The sequence below is a fragment of the Schistocerca piceifrons genome, chromosome 6 (assembly GCF_021461385.2).
Source record: "Schistocerca piceifrons isolate TAMUIC-IGC-003096 chromosome 6, iqSchPice1.1, whole genome shotgun sequence".
Classification (NCBI taxonomy): domain Eukaryota; kingdom Metazoa; phylum Arthropoda; class Insecta; order Orthoptera; family Acrididae; genus Schistocerca; species Schistocerca piceifrons.
The window spans coordinates 468774253-468798114 of record NC_060143.1 but is presented as its reverse complement, the minus strand read 5'-3'; the positions used below and the strand labels follow the sequence as shown (position 1 = coordinate 468798114).

Here is a 23862-nt window from a genome sequence, read left to right as displayed (position 1 = left end):
TCAAAACAAATTCTCTTGAATCTTTTGAACGTGTCTTCCTTCCTGTGTACACAGTTCCGTCTGAAGAATAAGCAGAGGATAACCAAGATTTTTTGTGGCATCCTTAGCGGGTTTAGTAGGCAATTTACAGGGAATGCGAGTAACTGTTCGTCAACTGTGAGCGAATCATTAGGAACCATTCTGTTTCTGCATTTGTCAAGAAACAGTTCCCATATATAACGAACTGCTCCATGATTTTTGTCTACAGATTGAGCTCCACAGGGCACCTGCCATCGAATTTTATTATTCTCCTTATTTCCAGGAATCTGTTTACTGACACTGTGTCGTTATATGTAGGATATGTGTTTTCAGCCAAGAGAATAGGGACATCTAACTCATCTCAACATTAGGACTAGTTGTTCAGGGAGATCGCCTGTTATTCCTGAGGCTCCTTTTATGACACAACTTTCCATATGCCATGCACGCCCTCGGCATGTATCACATCACACCTTTGGCTTGGTGTCTGAGAAAATGAGAAAGGACTATGGGAGTGCATCTGAAGAGACTGGACTTTGTGGGATTATCTTCTTCTTTCTTATCCACTGAGGCGTATGTAGTGTCTAGATTCTGCCAGTACATGTGCTACCGCCAGTATAGTCCTCAGCTACTAATGCAAGCCTCTCCACCCGTACAAACAGTACTTCTACAAGGCGGAGCCCCCTGTAGAGGATTTCTCCTTTACGTGCCCTACTCCTTTATTTGCAGACTGCTTTCTGTACAAGTTTTGAACAAACTTTTGCTTCCTTTATTTGCTGACTGCTTTCTGTACAAGTTTTGAACAAACTTTTGCTTCTATTATTTTATTCCTATTAGCTTTCCAAATTCGAAAGACCTGATTCCCGTTTGCATTATTGAAAGCTTTTTATTAATCTAAAAATGCTGAAAATCCGTGTACTAATTATTTTGATATCATTATGTCGAATCAAGAAGTCTACGTTGAATGTTGAAGTTGTCTCCATTATGAGCTAATAAGTTAACAATTTAAATAAATAACGTAATTCCTCTTTATTCAGAAGCAAATCACTGATATTTCTTTGTGGTGCTTAAAGCCTGTCTCCTCTACAGATGGAGTTGGTTTAAAAACTCTGCGCTGTGTGTGTTTGTGGTTTAGTGTGGTATTAGAGACAGCGAGATTCCCCGCAGTAAGCGGCTCGGACCGAGCGGTGCTTTTGCAGATTACAGGGTATCCGGTCGACTGGGCCCGCGTTTTATGGCTGTAGTGCTTGGAAGCTTTCCAAATACTGCCGCTACAGGTCTCCACGCGGTATGGATGCATGACGACAGCTCCAAAAGCGGCTAATGTCAAGCTTGTGAAGGTTCCCGTCTTCGGCCGTGCAGTGTTCATACACAAGCACACTGGAGAGGACAGGTAATTCAGAAAATACTACGCTGATTCAGTGTAACACCGTCAATAACCTTCAGGTACACGCGCTGTTTCTGGTAACGTACAGTCACGTGTTGGGTCTAGAAGTATACCAACAGTGTTTAGGTGTGTTTCCAAGTAATTACTGTAAATAACTTGGATATTTTCATATTTAAATAATAGAAGACAACGTATTTATTATTGCAGTCGTTTATTGTGCTTATATTAATCAGGCCTATCATAAACTTTAAGCCATTTTCAAAAACATGTCATTTTGGTTTTCTGTTTATAAAGCTCAGTTAAAATGACATAAAAATCAACAAATTCTAGTTTCTAACTAAACTTTTTTTTATAATTTGTACTCAATTGGATCATAAAATCATATGAAAATTATAAAACAGAAAAAACTAACAAGACAAAATTGAAACCACATTATGTGCCTACAGAACCATTCGTTTCCTTTGGCTTCACAGGACAAACCAAAATTGATTGCCTTTGAATTAGGCTTACAAATACATTGTTTGCAAGTGTTACATGTTAGAGAGCTCTTTTAGTCTTTCGACCTTGGGCAAAGATAACACCTACGCTTTTTAGAAGCACTAGGACCTGGCTCATCTGCATTAGGTGTTGTCCTCTGCCAACCAATTTGCACAGAATTTCCCGTACATCTTTGGCCAGCTTTGGGTTATTTTCTAATCTCCCGCAATCGTTTGGCTTTACAAGACTCATTGCAGTGGAATTTATGTATTCTTTTCTGCTGACTTTTTTATTTGCATTAGAACCGACCCTAAGAACATATCCGTTAGCAAGAGAAACATTCAGCATTGCAGCAAAGATGGCGTTCGGCCGTCTTCTTGCTCTACGTGTAATTTGAGCATTTCAAATCCAAGGTACCAACTCCTCCCTTAGTCGCATTGTAAAAGTCTATAATTGCAAGTTTCTTCGATTGTTGATTTATAGACACTTCGTCATGCATGGAAGATAGTAAAAGTACACTTTTATACTTCTTTGGAACGAATGATACCAAGGTCTTGTCCCGAACAAATCCAAATAATGATGATTCAGTGGGTCTTCTTTTATCAGGCAAAAACTGACGAGGAATATCTTGTTTGTTTTTCCGTACAGTACCCACGTATGTTAGTCCTCGTTTCAATAATTCGTCTACTAACTCAACGGACGTAAATCAACTGTCTCCAGTGATATTCCTATTAGTTTCATAAAATCGCTCTGCATATCCTGTGTTGGAACTGCGAAAGGGATAATTCTGTGGGTAAGCGTTTTCCAGAGTATTTAAACGCATTATATAAGTAATGAGTTTTCGCATCGCAAATAAACTGCATTTTCAGGCCATATTTTCCAGGTTTACTTTTGATAAACATTCTGAATGAGTACCTTCCCTCGAAATTTTACCAGCGTTTCATCAACACATAAATATTCTGAACAAGAATAGTTGGCGCTACAATTGCTAATAAACTTCTCAAAAATTCCTAGTATCAAAGCCAGTTTATCTGCAGATCTTATTTCTTCTCATGTGCTGATGTCATCAAAGATTACATTGAAATCAATTAATAAAAATCTGTTTATCCCCATTACACCTCGAAAAATGTCTGTTCCAACGAAATCAGTCGTCCATAGCGATCTAATATTTTCATGATTTGACATGAATATCGACGTAAACAGAAGTAATCCATGGTAGTAATCCAAGGTAAACTCCTAACTCACAGCAATCAATGTTCTTGGCGTAATACGGCTGTAATAATGGAGGTGAATATTTGTCCTCAAGTTTTTTGTTGGTACAGTGCACGATAGTCTCAATCACATCATCGGTAAATAATAGTTCCCAACTCTCTACAGGCGACATTTCACGTTTACAAGCATCAGGTCCTTTCAGTCCCGCGCGTTCTCGTACAATATTGTGCTGTCGTACAGGAGATGAATATGGGCCAGATTTACTCCATTTGAATCTGTTCTTACCGTAAAAATAGTTCCCTGAGCTTTCTTCGTCTACTTCACTAGAAGAAGAGTCATCACTTACTCCATCTCTGAACCAGCAAGGTGTTCACTGTGTATCGAATCATGATCACTGATGTCATCAACAACCGAGCGGTTAAAGGCGCTACAGTCTGGAACTGCACGACCGCTACGGTCGCAGGTTCGAATCCTGCCTCGGGCATGGATGTGTGTGACGTCCTTAGGTTAGTTAGGTTTAAGTAGTTTTAAGTTCTAGGGGACTTAAGACCACAGCAGTTGAGTCCCATAGTGCTCAGAGCCATTTAAACCATTTTGTCATCAACATCTTCGTCTGGGTCATTTTGTTCTGTGTCTTCATCTTCTGTGTCAGTGGCTTCTTGCAACAGTTGTGCAGTATCCTCATCACGAGGAAAGCGAGTCATTGTTGTAAATATACTGAAATAAGAGGAAATTACTGTATTACCATATTGTAAATAAATACTACGTAAAAGCACGCCTGGGGTCTACATGGTTCCCCAACAACGAAAAACAGGCACTTACTGTTGCGAGAGCGTGGCGCACGTCCACCTATTGCAAGCGTCAGCTGCACACTGAGAATACCTACAATGACGAGTCTGTAGTGCGACAACGATGGAAATTATAAACCCAGAATGTAGCGTGGGGTCTGCTAGTTAAAGGTTAAACTTGATAACGTCCTCCATTTGCGGGGAAAAGAGAGTCTACTGGTTCCTTCAGGTATGACATATACAGGTTTAAAAAAAAAATATGGATCAAAAGTAAAGAAAAGTTCGTATAATATTATTTCGAATGCCAGGGCTGTGAAGTACTTGTTCCTAAATAGACGGAGTAGAAGCAGTACCGTTTTAAGCGCCATGGTGTTGTCTATTTAGACAAAGGCCATGTATTACGGTGCAAGAATAGTAGTATCAGGTTGTACCATATGACCTGAATCATTTGATTGAAAACGTTCAGTACATTATACAAAACGTTCCTTTGCAGGATCAAGGTTACCAGAATCCAAGGGAAGTGTGCATAGTGGTAAGGGTTTCAACAACCTTATGCATATTACGTCTTCTTTCAATAGCAAAAAATGGTTCAAATGGCTCTGAGCACTATGGGACTCAACTTCTGAGGTCATTAGTCCCCTAGAACTTAGAACTACTTAAATCTAACTAACCTAAGGACATCACACAATTCCATGCCCGAGGCAGGATTCGAACCTGCGACCGTAGCGGTCTCGCGGTTCCAGACTGCAGCGCCTAGAAACGCACGGCCACTTCGGCCGGCCTTTCAATAGCCCATACGAATTTGCCCTACTCTTGGACGGTGCTGAACATCGCGACGCAATGTTCACAGCCGTCACGAATCGGCCCTGAGTTTCTGCAGTTGTCCAGTTCTGAGATAGGGAAAATCAGTTTCTGTGTCAATTATATATGCCAACAGGGACGGCATGTAGATTCTGGTATTTAGCAGTCAGTCGGATTCTGTGTGGGACCAATACTCAGTTTAGTCCAGATGGCGGCAGAATTTGAATCCTTTCAGCTGTCTGCAGTATAAGTCGTTAAATAGTCCATCGACACTGCCTCCACATTGATTCTCTTGCCTTGTGATTTCTAGCAGCTGGGATGATTGAATGTATATATTGCATATAGCATCAATGTTGATTCATTCGTTTATTTGTGCATACAGTGTAGTCAAGCGCTCTGCCATGCTTCACTACTAACGAGTCACAAACATTAGTGAAACATAAAGATTAAATTAACGATGTCGTCTTTCAGAATGAAGAACTTTGCTGTTCATAGACTGGTGCTAGATAAACAGAAGATATATCATCAACAAACATCAACGAAATCTGAATATGCTGAAGTACCGGTACGTCAAAAACTGAAGCAACGGAACACATTGGTAAAGAATGGTAACATAGTACAGTAAACTGGTACTGACACATCAATAACATACCTTCGTTTCCAAAGAAGTCGTCAGTGCAGTGTTCAAATTATGCACTGGTAGAAAAGGATCTGACAATAAATCTACGTGTCTGAGACTGTCAATAGATGTCACCAGTCAGAGATCAGGTGCGTTGAACTTCATGCCAAACATACACAAGACTTGTGAACGTAACGACGTGTGCAAATACTCCGGTAGAATCAGCGACTGTTTGATTGGCTCACCATCTCATGTCTTCCGAGACGATGGACGTTCCCGTAAAACCAATGTATGTAGCACAACCTTTTTTGCTCGTTTCGGCACATGTTTCAGTGGCCGTTGCAGGTGTCGTAAAAAGCTGTTAGACAATCAAGAGACCATAAGATACTAGATTCCATAACACATTTCATCATTTTATCTACGAATGCAGATGTGTGAACTGAGTGAAGTGTTACTAGATTTGAATTCAGTACGCATCACAAAAATATCCCGCTTGTATCATATATTTATTTATTTACAGCAGCCCTCGAATAGAGTGGGGAAAAGTGACGTTGCCAACTGTAAAGACGAAAAAAGACGTAAAATGCCGTACGCGATAAAGAGTCGAATATAATACCAGGAAGACATCACAGATTTAAAATATGATCCCGACTTCAGAATCCCTCTCTATTCTGGCCCTCATTGGCATAGTTAATAACTTGTATGAAAATCTCTAACTAATACGTCAGACGGGAAAGTTTGACCCACAGGTAAATGCCAAATGCGAACATTTCGCTATGGTCTATCATACCTGTCAGCTGTAATTTTGTGCTACGTACTTGGTAAACTATCGAACAACTAACCGTGAATGCATGCTTTGCTGGTGTTTTAAATTTCACTTTTGTTGCCGACGCATAAGTCGCCACCATTCCAATGCATGCGCAGCTTCTTGCGGCTAGCGATGTCGGATGGCGCTTTGGGCAGTGCGACTGTGGATCCTACTAATTGAAGCTGTCTGCCGTCTATTGCAGAGTGACAAAGCGAGTTCTCTTCTACGAACAGGTAGGAACGTGCAGCGGAGTCCACCCCACTGGATCTTTGGCTGAAAGTGTTTGCTTTTGCTGGCTCGGTTTCGTCAGGGAGAGCGCCTGCATTGTTTTTTCCAATATGCTAATAGTCGTCGGCATAGTGTTGTGAGTCCTGGTTTTATTCATTGCATGTCCAGAAGTGCTGGCTGGTTTATTTGTTATCCAGAGGCGCTTTGGTCGAGTTTCTACAAACCGTTGGTGTCCATGGCCTAAGGCGAGTCTACTGTGTTAAGCTTATAACTGAACTGTCTCCAGTCGTATTGGTTGCTGTATTTAACAGGAGCTCACTTTTGGGACAAGATGGAATAATCTTACCATGGTATAGTGTCACAGTCATTTTAAATCAAAATTTCGCCATTTGACTGTATATATCGTTTATGCTACTGTACAGTCATGATTTCGGCCTTTTGCCATTTTTAAGTACTACGATATTGGGCACGATCGAACTTCTGTAAACGACGTCATAGTTTAAGTATGTTAAACTTGTTTAATGTGACGCCTGCACTATATTACAAAGTTAAAAATATCTCGCAAATGACTTTCATTTATAGAAGTCTGATCATACGCAGCAGTGTGGTACATGAGAATGGCGAAGTCCGAAATACCGATTGTACAATACCATAAACCATCTACACAATCAAATGGTAGAAATTTCATTTAAAAAGTTATAGTACAATTTTAATCTGCTGCCGGCCGGTGTTGGCGAGCGGTTCTAGGCGCTTCAGTCTGGAGCCGCGCAACCGCTACGGTAGCATGTTAGAATCCTGCCTCGGGCATGGATGTGTGTGATGTCCTTAGGTTAGTTAGGTTAAAGTAGTTCTAAGTTCTAGGGGACTAATGACCTCAGATATTAAATCCCGTAGTGTTTGGAGCGACTTGAACCAGTTTAAAATTCTTTTAAATATTAGGAGCGCTGATTTTTCAACAGGAGATTTTTTTGTTTTATTCAGCCTTAATGTCACTCGTGTTACAACTACATTTTTCCATGCATGTATAATTAGGTATTCATAAATTTTTCTCTTGAATTTATTGTATAATCCTGTCTTTCAGAAATTATTAAGTAAGTTTTGGAATTGTACATTGTTGTTTTCCTCTAGTGGTAGAATGGAAGTTTTTGAAATATAAGTGTAATGTGTTTTGAAGAAAAGTTTCACCTCCACCTCAGCTTAGCATTTCCACTCGCTTATTTCGTAACACTATGCTAGCAGAGCACGGCTAGGGAGTGGCGAGATGTGTGATGAATTAAAAAAATTATCTTCTCATGGGGAAATAATAACTAATTTGCTGATTTATATAATTAGTCTTGTATTTAATTTAGTGTAATTTCCTTACTACTGCTCTGTTTCAGCATGGCAGGCAGAGAGGTACGCGAGGTTGTGCAGAGAAAAGCTCATTTACATGTTAAAGACCATGATGCTGACATGTGGGGACATGTGTCAGGGACTGCAGGTTTCTCTAGGATGTTGTTGCACTTCTCACGATCCTGCCAGACTACCAGGAAGCAGAGGTGAGTGATGCCATCTCCAGCAGTAACACTGCTTTAGCAGAGTTGGTTCGCTAACTTTGAGGAGGGCATAGATTCTATGTTACTCGCAGGTTAATGCTATTAGAGTCCGCATTGTTCGTTATGACATCAGGGCTCCGGATCTGTGCATTATCAGACAGGGTATGTTAGCTCAAGTGGGGAAGTTCCTCAAAGTGAAGCTGATCTCCCTCTTAAGAAACAGATACGAGATCAAATTCGTCGTGTGTCCACTTCTATAGCTAATGTGGTCGGCGAGTTACATGATGGTGGCATACTGCAGAAGATGCTACCCAGGAAGTGGAATTATTATTATTATTTGGAATTGCAGTACTGAACGTTACTATCAGTTGTTGAGTCGCTAAATGTATGTGAGGTTGTAGAAGTCTTTATCTGAGGACATGCAGTGGAAACTATCTATAAAAATTCAGGGAGCTAATTATTCGATATAATGTACACGTACACGCTCGACATTAGCTAACCAACAAGGGTTATTTTGGGGTGCAACGACCTGAACAGCAGTTACAATGCCATTAATAAATTCTTCTTGGGCATCCAACTTCAGGTCGTTAAAATTCCACGAGCTTTCTTCGAAGATCTCCTCGGCCATTGTCACGTTGTAAATGACTGGTGTGTCACCGTGGCCTCGCTGTTAAATCGCTGCGCCGCTGGCTGTGACGTCAGCTGCGCTCTCTTGCAGTCCAAATGTGGTAATACATTTTAACTACCAGACGCAGCTGGAAGGATTTCATTAATTCACACTGCTGCGAGACCATGTAGTCATGCTTTCAGAATAGTATATTAAGACACCCAAAAATAGCGTTAGAAGTTCGTGTTTGGGTTCTAACTAAGGGCACATAGCTGAAAATATGATTGAATGCTGGTATCCTAGTGACCACTTTGGAGTGCTGTTTTGTGACTAGCCACGAAGCTTACGTCACTTAGAAGGTTTAGTGATTTGTAGGCAAGCTGTAATAGTATGCTGACCAGAATGGGAAGGTTTTGGTCCTCGTTGGCAGAAAGCTACAGATAGTAACCAAAGCCGGCAGCCACATGCGTCAATAATAAAGTATTTAAGTGTAAAGTGGGTAAACACATAGCAAGGAACTGTGAAAGCCAAGGAAGCTCTAGCGTTAGCTGAGGGGATATTAAGGGGGGATCACGAAGGGCATTTTTGCGGGATTACTGCTATTCCTAGTGGCAGAGTCCAATTTGCATGCTTGACTTCAAATTGGGAGCCCGTTAGTGCCTTTCTCGATAACGGAAAGCTGACCAATTCAGCAGAGATAATGAGAAGTACATGAAGTATTAAATTTAATATTCAAATTACCAGTATGATGTATCATCTTGCCTATGGCACTTTTAAAGGGAGCTGAAGTAATTCCTGACCCAGAAAGAGGAGAGTATCAAGCACGATTTAGGAAGGAAATGTCTTTTGCACAGCGAATACTATATCTAGAGAAGGTAATAGAAGTGACCCAAATGAGAAACTTGACATACACCATAATTCTTGTTGCTCTTAAAAAGCAATACGACTGAATTGATAGAAATGCAATATCAATGGTATAAATGAATTCGGACTCAACAGTAAAACAACACAAAATAATTAAAGTAACTTTAACAAACAAATACATCAAAAGCTTGGGGGAACTTACAAAAACTTTTGAAATAAAATAATGGATAAAGCAGGGAGATGGTTAACCACCGTTAATTTTTATATGAACGTTAGAGAAGGTTGTTTGAGAAGGGAGGAATCCATCATTACTAAGAGTGTTCCTACTATGAAGAATCCCTATTAATATCACCATAGATTGTCTAGTTTTTGCAGATGGCATGGCGCTGCAGAGTGGCAACGAACATATCACACAACCACAAAAACAAGGAAGAAAATGGAAAAAAATATCCTTTGGAAAAACTCATTTCATGAGAAATATCAATTAAACATGTCCAAATCTTAAAATTTGTAGCAACACAATATCTAAAACTAACAGTTTTAAATACCTAGGTGAATGGATAACAATCCATACAAAGGACAAAATTTCCTCCCAAAAAGGAGTACATAAAATGGAAAGGGCGTTCCAGATGATCATAACATATATGAAACAAACCAAAAACGTCGTCATGAAACAGACACTAAGACAATATCAAAAACTGTATGCACCAAAGACGTTTAAACTGACAGCATTTGGTGACCTTGAAGAATTGAAGAAAGTTAAAAGAAGAACTATACTGGGGCCCAGAAGTAATAGTAATATTGACCAAAAATTAAGATCCAACAGAGAGCTCTATATCAAAATTGAAAAGGCATTTAACACAATGCGGAAAACAAGCCTACATTTTCCTGTACATATATACAGAATGGATAGTAACAGATTAACCAAGCAGATTTTCAACTTAGTAAACAACTCCAGATCCAAACCCACACAGATCACCGAAATTGAGAAAGGCATGAAGGAATCAGAAATGACATAATAGGTAACAGAACACTTTTACCGAGAAGCTACACATAAGCAGAGCTTCAGCAAAGACAAGGTCTGAAAAAAGAAATAAATAGTAACTAGGGAGGAAAGGAACAGAACTCGCGAAGACTAATTGAATTCTGGGAGCAGCGAAAATTAAACACAGGGAATCAAGACCTAAGTTTATTTACCGTATCGTCCAAAGGCATTATTCGAATAAATAAATGAATAGAATATGTAGATTACAGTTTTCTTATTAATTCTGAATTGTGGGAACGGCAGCTTGTAAAGGCGACTCCCTCCTCACCCCCCTCCCCCCCGACACCTCCCAAAATCACTGCTTATAATTTATGAAGTGAAGGGGATGCAGACACTGGAGTCACCGCTGATCCAATGCATTCGACTCCAGCTAAGTCCCCATTCTCCTAGACGAAGCCGCCAGCCGTCTGCTGTGGATTGACAACACGAGTTCCCTTCCACCACCAGCCTGGAACGAGCAGCGCCCATCTGCGGAGTCAACCCCGTAGAACGCCTGGCTAGACATATTTCTTTTTGCTTCCTCTCTATCGTCGACAGCGATGACCACCTTCGGGGGACCCAGCCTGCTAATGGTCGCCAGCTTGGTGTTGTGAACCCTGATGTACTTCGATGCGTCCACGTAAGTTCTGAGAAGATAGTTTGTGATCAAGAGTCCTATTTGTCACTCAGAAACCGTTGCTGTGGCTGGCCAAAGGGAAGTTGGCTGTCTTAGGTTAATGACTGCGGTGGCTACAATCCCCTTTGTTCCCCAGAAATAAAATAGTTATGTGGTTTTAAGAAAAGAATTACACCCATCGAAATCTGTACCTTCGACTCACTCACACCGTATAAAATTTACAATTATTGCTAGGCTTACTGTTCGATTCACTAAATTTTGGAAAGAATCATTACGTGGGTCTGTGTTTCGCGAGGAGTGGAAGGGTATTACATCCATCTGTCCCGATCCATTTTCTTCGTTGACATGGTCAGACACATAGATTCCTCAAAGGTATTCATAGATGCTTTCTATACACTACGCTTTTATATGCGGAAAACACTGGTTTGTACATTCATTTCCACTACCCTGTTGCTCACATAGCACAGCGAAGCGCATAAACAAAATAAACGCATCTGCTAAGAGGACAAAAAACTTTATGGCATCAAGTTTTATTAGAAGAGAAAACTCCAAGTTCGGAAGGTGCGACTGTACGATAGCTGATAAGTAAGAGTTACTTACTGCTAAAATTGTTAATATTTTTGTTTATTCATTGATCCGCAAAGGAACCTAAAATGTACGTCTATAAATGCTGAGAGCACCGAGTGAACTCTGTTGCGACGTCATCTAATGAACTATTGTAGAAGTATGGTACGACATTTATCTGACGTTCGTGAAATGCAACGATCAGCTTTCTAACAAATTCAGTTCAATTACTTTCTGGGCCATATTCGCATGTGTTTCAGGAACCGAAATTGGACTTAATTAGATGAACAGACGAACGAAAACAATAGCTGAAATGGAGGCGAAACCTGAGATTTAAAACCAATGTATTGCATACCAATGGGGAAAACATTGAATCATGACGCGGCAGTTAATATGATCGCATAAAGTACGTTCGCGGCAATGTGTGTAAATCGGTGCAAAACTGGTTAGGAAATGCGAAAAGTGGTAGAAATTGCCTTTGATGATCTAACTTCTTGTTGCGATCTGCTTTGCTGCCACTCACAACAATGCCTATGACTCGTCTGTAACATATGAATTACAAAGACGGCCCCTCAATTCGCAATAAGACAAGCAAAGGCACCAACAATAGGCATTGGCAGAAAGTGAACTGTGACGTTGCCTAGAAACAGTCTGAGGCTTGCTAACGAAGAAAGCGATTTGCTCGTAGCAATTTTCTTCTAGCCTTGCCGGTGAAGACTCTTGTAGCGCAAGGTAAGCATCAAATACTTCTCGTTTCATTGTCTGCCTAACCTGTAGATAGCTATTTTCACTCCTGCATCTGAGGTATAACGCAGTCTGATAATAAGTTACATCTATCCGAATTCAATGACGCACTATACGGAGAACTGAATACTCTTCTGTAGATCGCATGTAGTTAATTTGCGATACAATTCCTAGGACACAGCTACAAAGCAGGCGTACATGGATAAGTGAAAATTATCTATTACTTACCCACCTCTTAAAATACTACTCGGTGACAATTTAGTATGATGTTACAGTTAAGTGTTCTAATTTCCAAGAATGATTGCCTATCGAAGTCGCGGGTTCCAAACGATACATATCGAACGTGCGATCATAAAACGATAATGCGGCTCTGGTGACGGGCGTTACGCTGAGTTGTTTGTAACCTTCAGTTTTATCTGTTTTCTGTCGATCCCTCAGTTGCTCTAAATTACATACCTCCACGAATTATTTATTCATAGGACACACCACGCATTTCCGTCACATGTCACGGTTTACGACAATTTGGGTGTTTAGTGACATCAGTTTGCACGACTTTAACTGCGGACTAAGAAATGGAGTAAACAGATGTAGCAGCAAAGACGAAACTAATCTCGACATTCCCTCTCATGTCATTGCGATCGCGTGCATCGTTAAGCGTACTGCGTTAGTCGCATTCTGGATTCTTTTCGGATACGCTGTGAAGAAATGCAGTCATGCTTTGTGGCAGCAGAGGCAGGTGGAGACGGAGTGATTTGCTCCTTTCCGATTGCACATGTTTAAAGAATATCTTGAGCTGTTACTACTATGAAGTGTGATAGATAAGCTTGAACAGCTACGACCAGATCTCATGAAGTAGGGCAATTTCAGGGTTCTGTTCGTGACAAGAGCCTCCCTTATGGGCGCATTTTTAAGCTGTATTTCCAACAGGCTCTGGTCTTCGAAATGTAGCTATATAACTTTGCACAAGAACATTAAATTCGGTACCTTAGTTTTCTTAGTACTTCCATATATTATGTAAGTAAGTTATTTCGTTTACTTTAACCATCTCGTAACAAGCTTTTATCCACTTCAAACCCTAGTTGCCATTTTTGTAACAGACAAGCTACATGTTGATAAACATTCATACTGTACCATACCATAAATTTACAATAATTTAGGAATAAAGTGAAACTGTATTTTAGGACAATCCTGTTGCAGAGCCATACTATACTTGCACTACCTCTTAAGAGCAGTTCCTCAATGTTTCTTCCTCTGTAGTGTTCTGGTATCTTGAGCAAGCTAATGAAGAGGAATGATGCAATGTACCTCATACGGCTACATTGTTATGTCAGTTCCAGAATATTCAATAGGAAAGTAATACCGAATGTAGTTTTGAAATGTAAACTAACTGTTTTTCAAAATCAGAAAGCACTTTCTTATTTTACGCCGATCTCACATCAAAAACTAATTTTGTGCCCAGGAAGTGAACTCGCTTGAAGGAAGAAATCGTCGAAGTGAAATGAAATATTACCCTATTCACAGGTAGGATTCAGAATATTGGGTATCCGAGAAGCGATATTCTTATGTAGAATTAACAATACAAATACCAAGGAGACAAATTTTCTAGACGGCCCAGGCTCTATAAGTGCCACATTAACACATTTCCTTCAATTTCTGTAGGATGTAATTCGAAGATGTCGACAACTTTGGCTTCATTGAACAAAGTCTACTCTGTCAGATAACGGTATTTAAATCTTTTAAATATCGGAGTTTGTGTAGATGCTCTAAATCTCCACTTCAGGAATATATTCTAAGTACGTCTGAATAGAACGACGGCCGACGCAATATCACTACTGATATTTGAGTGAATCGAAGAATCCCTAACTAACAGATGGCAGTATGATGCTTCTAAAAATTTCTCTCTCGATGTCTATTAGAAAATGATGAGACTGAGTACAGCTACGACAAATCATCACAAATTAGAAGAAACTTTCAAAATGAAAGCAAGACTGCTGATTATAAGAAGTGTGCGATGAATGGAAGCTGAGCGATCATGTATAATAAATGCAAACAGATGTGGTGAACCGACAACTTCTATCTAACATAAGAAGTGACAAGTTGCAGAGGACAGAAACGCCGAATTTCTATAGATGAGTTTAGTAAAACGTAATGCACATCTACGACGGAATAAATATACCCATGAGGAAGGCTTACGACCGACTTCACAATCTGCCTTTCATCTTAAGAGTGTGACTACTGCCGTGTATTAATATGAATTATTAGCACCGAATATTGTTTTTGCTTGATAATCATCCAATATACACAATGGTGATAATATTAAACGCTTTAATTTCAATTTTTCCATGACTGAAAACGCATCTCAGTACATTACTTTTGTTAGGTGTTCGCGTTTTCGCTGTGTTTTTTGTAATCTGACTACATACTTAATTCCTTGAACATTACTGTTAACTATAGTGATAAAATTTCTGATACCAGCGCTGTTGAATTTATTGTTCCTAAACAGAAGGAGAAGAAGCTATAAGGTTCTGAGAGCCCCATTGTTGCCAATCAGCCAAACACGATGTATTAATTTGCATGAGCAAATGTATCAGTTTGTGTTCTACCTCCTGAAGCCTTTAACTGAAATTACTCAGCACATAAATCACAATATTGTATTGTATTGTATTGAACTGTGGACCTAGAAACGGCCGGCCGGAATGGTCGTGCGGTTCTAGGCGCTACAGTCTGGAACCGAGCAACCGCTACGGTCGCAGGTTCAAATCCTGCCTCGAGCATGGATGTGTGTGATGTCCTTAGTTTAGTTAGGTTTAATTAGTTCTAAGTTCTAGGCGACCGATGACCTTAGAAGTTAAGTCGCATAGTGCTCAGAGCCATTTGAACCATTTGAACCTAGAAACGACGGAGAGGCTTCGTCCCCTCCGTAGCCCTCAGTGGTACACAACCCCACAACAGGCTACAGCAGTCCACTAACCCCTCCGCCACCCCACACCGAACACAGGGTTATTGTGCTTTTCGAAAAATGGTTCAAATGGTTCTTAGCACTATGGGACTTAACATCTGAGGTCATCAGTCAACGAGAACTTAGAACTTCTAAAATCTAATTAACCTAAGGACATCACACACATCCATGCCCGAGGCAGGATTCGAACCTGCGACTGTAGCAATCGTGCGATTCCAGACTAAATCGCCTACAACCGCTCGGCCACCGCCGCCGGCCTGTGAGTTTCGACCCCCAGTGGACACGCCCGGGAACGTCTCACACCAGACGAGTGTAACCTTAATGTTTGCGTGGTAGAGTAATTATGGTGTACGCGTACGTGGAGGAAGTGGACCTCGACACTAATCCGCCGGGCGGATTCGTGCCGGGGATCGGCTCACCTTCCCGCGCGGAAAGCGGTGCGTTAGACCACACTTCTCCAGAGTTGTAATACCGCCACCGCCATCCCAGATATCAGCACGTGGTAGTAAGGCCTCCGATCAAAACTAGTCATGTTAAATCTGCCGTCAAGAGCCTCAGCCGATCGGAGTGACTTTCGAACAGTGCTAACCATCGGTCATCAATGTTCAGATCTGTCTCCGTCCGGATCGGAGTGCTTCTAATTCTCAGCATCTTTCTTCAAATATGGATGCATGTTGATTATATGTCACCTGAGACCTCATGCAGAAATTATTATTTTGCAGTCAGCGGTCTTTGAGTGAGACCAGTTGTAAATTTAGCGCTGATGGGGGGCAGACTATGGTTTCTTACGTTGTTTGCACCTTGTTAGTGAGTAAATGAACAGGCGACTTACTGTCTGCGTAATACTGAAACGTGTTATAATTTTCGTTCGAATAGTTCGACTAAATTTTATATCTGATTTAAAGCAACAGACTCTCTCCACTGCTAACCGTCGTTGACGAGCGAAGTCTCCCAACAATAGGTTTTGGTAGCAAGTGACGTGTGTCGTTACCTAGAAACAGTCTGAGGCTTGATAAAGAAGAAAGCGGTCTGCTCGTAGCAAATTTCTTCTTGCCTTGCCAGTGAAGGCTCTTCTAGTGCGAGGTAAACAGCAATATATTTCGTTTCATTGTCTGCTTACGCTGTAGATAGTGTATTCATTGTCAGATGTGAAGTATAGAACGGTTTGATAGCAGGCGGCGTTAGTCCGAAATTGATAACGCAGTTCTGAATATTTTTCTTCAGATCGCATTTAGATAATTTACGATATAATTCTGAGGAAACAAATACAAAGCAGGCTTACACGGATCAGTGAAAATTTTGCTATTGTGTACCTACTATTTAAAATAATTATCAGTGACAAATCACGCCATATGTTAAGTCTTACGATACGTTTTAGGTTTAGTGACATCAGTAAGCGTGATCCGATCTGTGGACTAGGCAATGGAGTAAAGAGATGCGGTAGGCGAGACGAAGCAACTCTTCACATCCTCTCTCACTTAAATGCGAACTCATCTATCTTAAAATGTGCGAACTTGTACTGAACTGTATCAGTAGCATTCTAGATTGAGTGCGGAAAAGCGATATGAAAGTGACATAGTACTTTGTGGCAGCAGAGGCTGTTTTTGAGGTAGTGTTTAGTTCCTTTCTAAGTGCGCATGCTTAAAGTACATCATGGTGCTGTAAGGAGATTGCAGAGTGATCGATAATCTTCAATTCCAAAGACCAGGTCTCAGCAAGTAGGAGGATTCCTCAGTTTCCGTGATCACGAGAGACTCCATTACTGGCGAAGATAGAAGCTATCTTTCCGTCATGATGTAGAGTATGAGATATAGCATTGTAAGGTTTGTCCAAGTGTATCACATCTCCCCCCTTATTTTCTTAATTTTGTTTGTTACGTAGGTACGTTATTTCGTTTCTCTTTATCACAATGTTTTCCCAATATACCCACGTACCTGCACAATTTTTTTTCATCACATGCTTGCTTCACTGGGAAAATTTGCATCTTATCACGTGGTAAAGTTATACAAAGTTTTAAATAAAATAAACGAAAATTGTATTGTAGGACAACGATATACGTTATGCAGGACCATATAGCTCTATCCGTGTACTAAGTTGTCGCAGACAATGCTTCAGAGCATTTCCCGTGTAGTGCACTAGTATTTTAAGTAAACTAAAGAAAATAATTTATTTATCTAACTCTTACACCTGTATTATTATGGCGGTTGTAGTATTTTAAGGAAACTAATGAAATGCGTAACTCTCACTACTGCAATAAAATGGCAGCTGCGAAAGTTAAAAAGAGAAAGTAACATTCGAAACTGCCGTCCAAAGTGAAGCGCTTATTTTTTAAATGATGTAAGCATTTCCGTATATTACGCCGATTCGGTGTGTTCAAGAAGTAATTCTTTTGTTGATGAATCGAACTCACTTCCAGGAACAAACTTAAATGTTGTATGATTAAGGGTATACTACAAAAATACGACTGTATCTCCGATGACAAATGAAAAGTCAAGCAGTCACAGTTGTTGTTGTTGTTGTGGTCTTCAATCCAGAGACTGGTTTGATGCACCTCTCCAAGCTACTCTATCCTGTAGAAGCTTCTTCATCACCGAATACTTACTGCAACCTACATCCTTCTGAATTTGTTTAGTGTATTCATGCCTTGGTGTCTCTCTACGATTTTTATTCTCCCTGCTTCCCTCCATATACTAAATTGATGATCCCTTGATGCATCAGAACGTGTCCTACCAATAGATCCCTTCTTCTAGATAAGATGTGCCACAAATTTCTCTTCTCCCCAATTCTATTCAGTACCTCAACATTAGTTACGTGATCTACCCATACAATCTCCAGGAGTCTTCTGTAGCATCACATTTCGATAGCTTCTATTCTCTTCTTGTCTAAATTATTCATCGTCATGTTTCACTCCCATACACTGCTACACTCCATGCAAATACTTCCAGAAAAGACTTGTTCACAGTTAAATCTATATCCCATGTTAACAAATTTCTCATCTTCAGAAACCTTTCCATGCCATCGCCAATTTACATTGTACATCCTATCTACTTCGACCATCATCAGTTATTTGCTCCCTAAACAGCAACACTCAATTACCACTTTAAGTGTCTCATTTCCTAATCTAATTCCCTCAGCATCACCTGATTTAATTCGACTATATTCCAATATGCTCCTTTTTCCTAATGTTGATATTCATCTTATATCCCCCTTTCAAGACACTGTCCATTCCGTTCAACTGCTCTTCTACATCCTTTGATGTCTCTGAGAGAATTACAATGTCAGCGGTGAACCCCAAAGTTTTTATTTCTTCTCCATGGGTTTTAATTCCGACTGCGAATTTTTCGTTTGTTTCCCTTACTGCTTGCTCAATATACAGATTGAATAACATCGGTGAGAGGCTATAACCCTGTCTCACTCCCTTCCCAACCACTGCTTCCCTTTCATGCCCCTCGATTCTTATCACTGCCATCTGGTTTCTCTACAAATTGTACAGATTTGATCCTAATTACAGCATTCTGGACATTACGTCTGCTACAGATGATAACGTATTCAAATTAGATGATGGAATCTAAATTTTCCTTCCTAGAAGTCGATATATACCTGCATAATGGTACAAAAATTCTTTGGGCCATATATCTTTTACTCTTCGCCTCTTGGTAAACACAATGAGAAGTTATTGGTTTCGCTATCATTTGCAGACGACTTACTATCGACTTTAACGCCAACACGTGTCACGATCCTCTCTGAATATATGAAGATTTACAATTATTATTCGAATTCCTAAGAGGCATCGCAATTTTTTTGTTGTTGATATCTACGAGTCACGCGCCATTCAACAGATACTGATACGGCCGTTTGCATTTCGTAGATGTTTCGGAGCTTGTTCCGGAGTTTGCTGTGCAAGAAAGGAGGATGCTGCCTCTGGGTGTTCCTCAGGCGTAGGCAGCCCTTCTATGAGGATGACGATGACGAGATGATCTGCGACCCGGGCATGAACATCGCGATGTCGCATTGGTGCGGTGCCTCGCTACCTGAAGAGGTATGTCACACCACTAGCGCAACAACGGTCATTCTGAGATTACCTTCTGCAGTTACGCATTATATTAAGATCACGTTTGCTGTAAGCCGCAATATATTCTCTCCCCTATTCATATTTTTAAATTAGAAATTAAAATTAAATTCCGAAGAAAATATTTGCTAGTCGCATTTCACTCTCATACTCGAATATTCCAAAAGTGTAGGCTATGTTGCACTCCCCACACAGGCGCACATTTTAGAGCACCTGGTAAACGGTAGGGCTATCTTCCGGGGTAACTGTCGTAGAAAGGTCATACACGATGATTAAAGTTCTTGACTACGATTCCTTTCAGGCAGGTGTTCTCACATCGTTATTTTATCAGACAGTCCATGCAAATTACAGAGCTACCTGAATCACATACTTAGAAATTTATAAGATAATGCAGCAATTCATTACAAAGGGTAACAATGAATCTTGACTGTATAAATACAGTAATACATACGCGGGATTAAAATAATTTCAGTCAGCATCTGGGATCATGATAATGCATATATGTAACAAACAGCTCATAACTATAAACAACAGTGAAGTAGGCCCAACATGCTCTTAGCAGATAAACTTTCGGAGTTTTTTGGAAACATTCTATTAACACGTTGTGGAACAAGTTAAGGGCAACCAAAACTAAAATTAGAACAAATTATCACTAAACTGGGTACTGAATTTGGTGTTCCAAAGACCAAGTTGGTTTTCATTGTAAATGACAGTCAGTATTTGCTCAAGAGCATGGGGTTTAACTGGATTTTCAGAATTATATACAGATGTTGTCAAACATTCTGTTTTTCAGTATTTGTTTTTCTTAACGTCCCGTTTATTTTTCAGGCTCCCACTTGGTATGAGTGTACTCTTGGAGAAGTATACGAGCACAAATCAACCATCAGTTACGGTGCTGACGTAACACATCCGAACTATCGGGACACAGTTGCGAATATAGAGAAGCTAGTGGCAGAAGAAAGGAGTACGTCTCGGCTACTGGCTTGCAAGGATCTATGCGCCATTTATGGACGAGTTACTCCCACAATGAAAGGTAATTAATCAAATCTGAAGAACTGTATACTTGAAGCTTATTGGAAAAGAAACCTCTGTAGCCAACTATCATTTTGAAACGAATTTGATTTTCGTATTTTGTTTGATTGCAGAGTACCTAGGTGAACTGTTTCATCGTCTGTGTGAGGATGAAGATATGCTAGTGCGAAGAATGGCACTGTCCATGTTGCCTGCTATAGCTGAAGACGCTGATGTCCAGTTTTTTGCTTCTCATGTAGTGCCCATTTTCGAGAAGGCCCTGGAAGATAAGGTACATAAAGACAATTTCTTATCCACTTACGCTCATTAACTAGTACACATAGCGAATCAGTTTTTACAACTTTCGTTTATTTTAGATTGGTCTTCACTTGGCGGCGACACAGGCTTTAATCGCTTTGCTTAAAGCTAAGAAACTATCTGATGATGTATACAGACATCTTCTCCCAGTTCTGTATAAATACGCAGAGGATTCATATTGGCAAGTTCGGTTCTTAATTGCCAACAGCATTAATGATGTAAGTATGTTAAATATTTGTTTTCCTTAGCGTTGGATACGTACTTATAATCTATATAATACTTCTTAGTGTTACTAAGGGACACTCGTAACCGCATTGTTAAGTTACAACTATTCAAATTCGGTTCAGGTAAATCTTCTTAGATACGTAGTGCACTCAGCTAAGTTGTGATAGTTGAAAGAAGGAAGTGTATTTCTTTCCATTTGTGAGCAGGGATACCTTCGTATCTGGAGTAGTTTCTATATGAACTGACATATTGACAATGCACCTGATACAGCAGAACATTTTTACAATTTTGTTCTCACAGTTTATCTCGTTAGCACATAAATGATACGTTTATAAAATTATGTGGTTATTATAATCTTGTTTTTCATCTTTTATAGATTCACAACTCTGTGAGTTCATTTATCCTGCAATCAAGCTGCTTCTCACTGATGCTGAAGTTCTCAAGCGACGCAGAAACAAGAGTGCGCTCTGCGGCAGATCGCTGGTTTCAAGGATGTTTCAACTTTTTGGCGACATCAAGTGAGGTGTAGGTGTCCTAAATCATATTCGGACGAACAGTTGAAAATTCGTAGCAGAGATATTTCCGAGTTAACGCCACATCACAGCCTGTCATGTTGGGCCCAGTTTACTAAAGCACAAGTGAACAACTCTAAATGGTTTATTCTGAAAAATTTTGGCAATAAAACACATTTAAGGCACCTACAGTGGAATGTTTTATTGTAGAAAATAGCAGTAGTTCGCAATCCATAATTGACAAGATGTTAAACGTTATTCTCGTATTCAGTTAATAATTTACGCTTTCCAAGATATATTTTATTCCGGGGCCAAGTTTACTACTTCTTTTCCATCATGAATTGTACCCTCAATTTTCTTCCATTCTTAAAACAACGTTTACATAAAGACCAACAAATTTGCATCCCGCCGCTCAACCCCCCCCCCCCCCCCTCACCTCACTGCCACACACACATACACCCACGCACTAACAAACACACAGATACAGACACACACACACACAAACTATGACAAGAATTTGATACTGTTTCCATCTTCACATAAAAGGCAAAAAAAGAAAAAAAATATCTAGAGTAGAATGTAGTTGCTTCACCATTTTCAGCATTTTCAGTACTTGTAGAAGTCAAGGAGTGAGGAGGATACACTCCAGTATGTTACGTTATTAACGCGTGTTGTACTTATTAGGTTTATGTGACACACATTAATGCATACTCACCATCACCTACTGTCAAAGACTTTCAAACTTATGTATCCCGATAGGAAATGTGTATTAATGACGTGTAATAACAACAACACTGAATCTTTTCATTGCAACTTAATGAGAAGATAGGAAACAGCGAAATGCCATAAAATGCAGTGCCAGGATATCGTTCACGTACCGGCCGAAACTAGTAGAAAATCAAATTTTTGACAGCCGCTGATGACGTAATTCTACAACTATATCTTTGGTGAAACGTATTGCAGTTGTGGAGCACCAAATTGTGAAAATATTCTTAGGTTTATACACCATAATGCACAAAATTGTGTGTTCTCGTGACCGCAAACTTTCACAAAAACAGAAGACAAACTATGCTAGATCCTCCCTAAAAAACAAAAGGAGTATACGTTTGAAACGGTGTGCGATGGATTATTTGCGGGAATAGTTGTTGGCGAAAGCATATGGAATTTGCCTACAGGTGGTAATGCTGGGAGTGAGTAACTAATATTTAATTTGGGCAGCTGAATATGAATATCATGGCACCTAACATGGAACTTCTTGTAATAGCGTATTCTGGATAGTTTTAAATCTACAGGGTGGAAAGTATTTAAACCTACAAACTCTGGGAGGTTGTAGGGGACATCGAAACAAATATTTTTCCGTAATATCATTTTCCTATGAGGATTATTTATAACGGTGTAGGCCGTATTACGCTTTTCAGTTGTTAGACGCCGTATTACGATCTTCAGTTGTTAGAGGGCGTATTACGCTCTTCAGTTGTATGCAAGTGGTGTCCACCAGTGTAGTAGTGCATTGTCTCTGTTTACTAATGGACCGATACACCTGAGTAGTCGATTTCAAATGGCTCTGAGCACTATGGGACTCAACTGCTGAGGTCATTAGTCCCCTAGAACTTAGAACTAGTTAAACCTAACTAACCTAAGGACATCACACACATCCACGCCCGAGGCAGGATTCGAACCTGCGACCGTAGCGGTCTCGCGGTTCCAGACTGCAGCGCCTAGAACAGCACGGCCACTTCGGCCGGCTAGTAGTCGATTTGAGAGACCGCATTTTGTTTTCTTTCACCTGCAACCATTCAGTCTCCCACTGATGCATGATGCGCCGATCACAAAATGATATGATGGTGTGCAACAGGATGGGACACGGACGGGCAGCACCACCACGATACACTTCCACGCTGCTTTGTCGGCCACGTCGTTACTCTGTATCTCGATGTGGCCAGGTATGCAGCAAAACATCACCCCCTTGCCACGGTGTTGGATATGCTGAAACGAGTCGTGGAGAATCAGATGATCTATTGCATACATTTTGTGAAGTGCTGGTAGTTCACTGAGCAAGACGGAACGGACAAGAAACCTTGTATAGTGATGTCTGTGAATCCCCTCCAGTGCCATAAGAATGCCATGTCAGTCAGAATCATAATTTGTAAATTGTTCCGGAAGACGCACTTTGAGAACCCCATCAGGCAAAACAGCAGAATACCTGAGAATATTCTCTTGCTGGAACCCATCAGCACAAATAACGATAAAATAGTGGTTCATACTTAAAATGGACGAAAACAGAGTTGTAAAAACATAATCTTAGTACAAGTTTTCTTATACCATGTCAATTTAAAATCACTTTGGGCCTCTGAAGACACCAACGCTTTTCCATTCTTGGCTGTGTATTTGGAGGTCTGATAGATCGATATCCTTGAGACAGTCGGTAGTACATATCCCAAATGGCTTGGTTGCATGG

The 23862-nt window shown here is 40.3% G+C and overlaps 1 protein-coding gene across 1 annotated transcript in view; it reads left to right on the top strand.

Annotated features, from left to right (window-relative positions):
* LOC124803386 (serine/threonine-protein phosphatase 2A 65 kDa regulatory subunit A beta isoform-like) overlaps positions 1-21421 on the top strand; it is a 117478-nt gene extending 96057 nt beyond the window's left edge. Inside the window, exons 8-9 of the mRNA XM_047264571.1 lie at positions 20484-20641; positions 21269-21421. Coding sequence (XP_047120527.1) covers positions 20484-20641; positions 21269-21421 — 311 coding nt within the window. The remainder of the gene's footprint in view (positions 1-20483; positions 20642-21268) is intronic.
* Positions 21422-23862: the final 2441 nt, after the last annotated feature.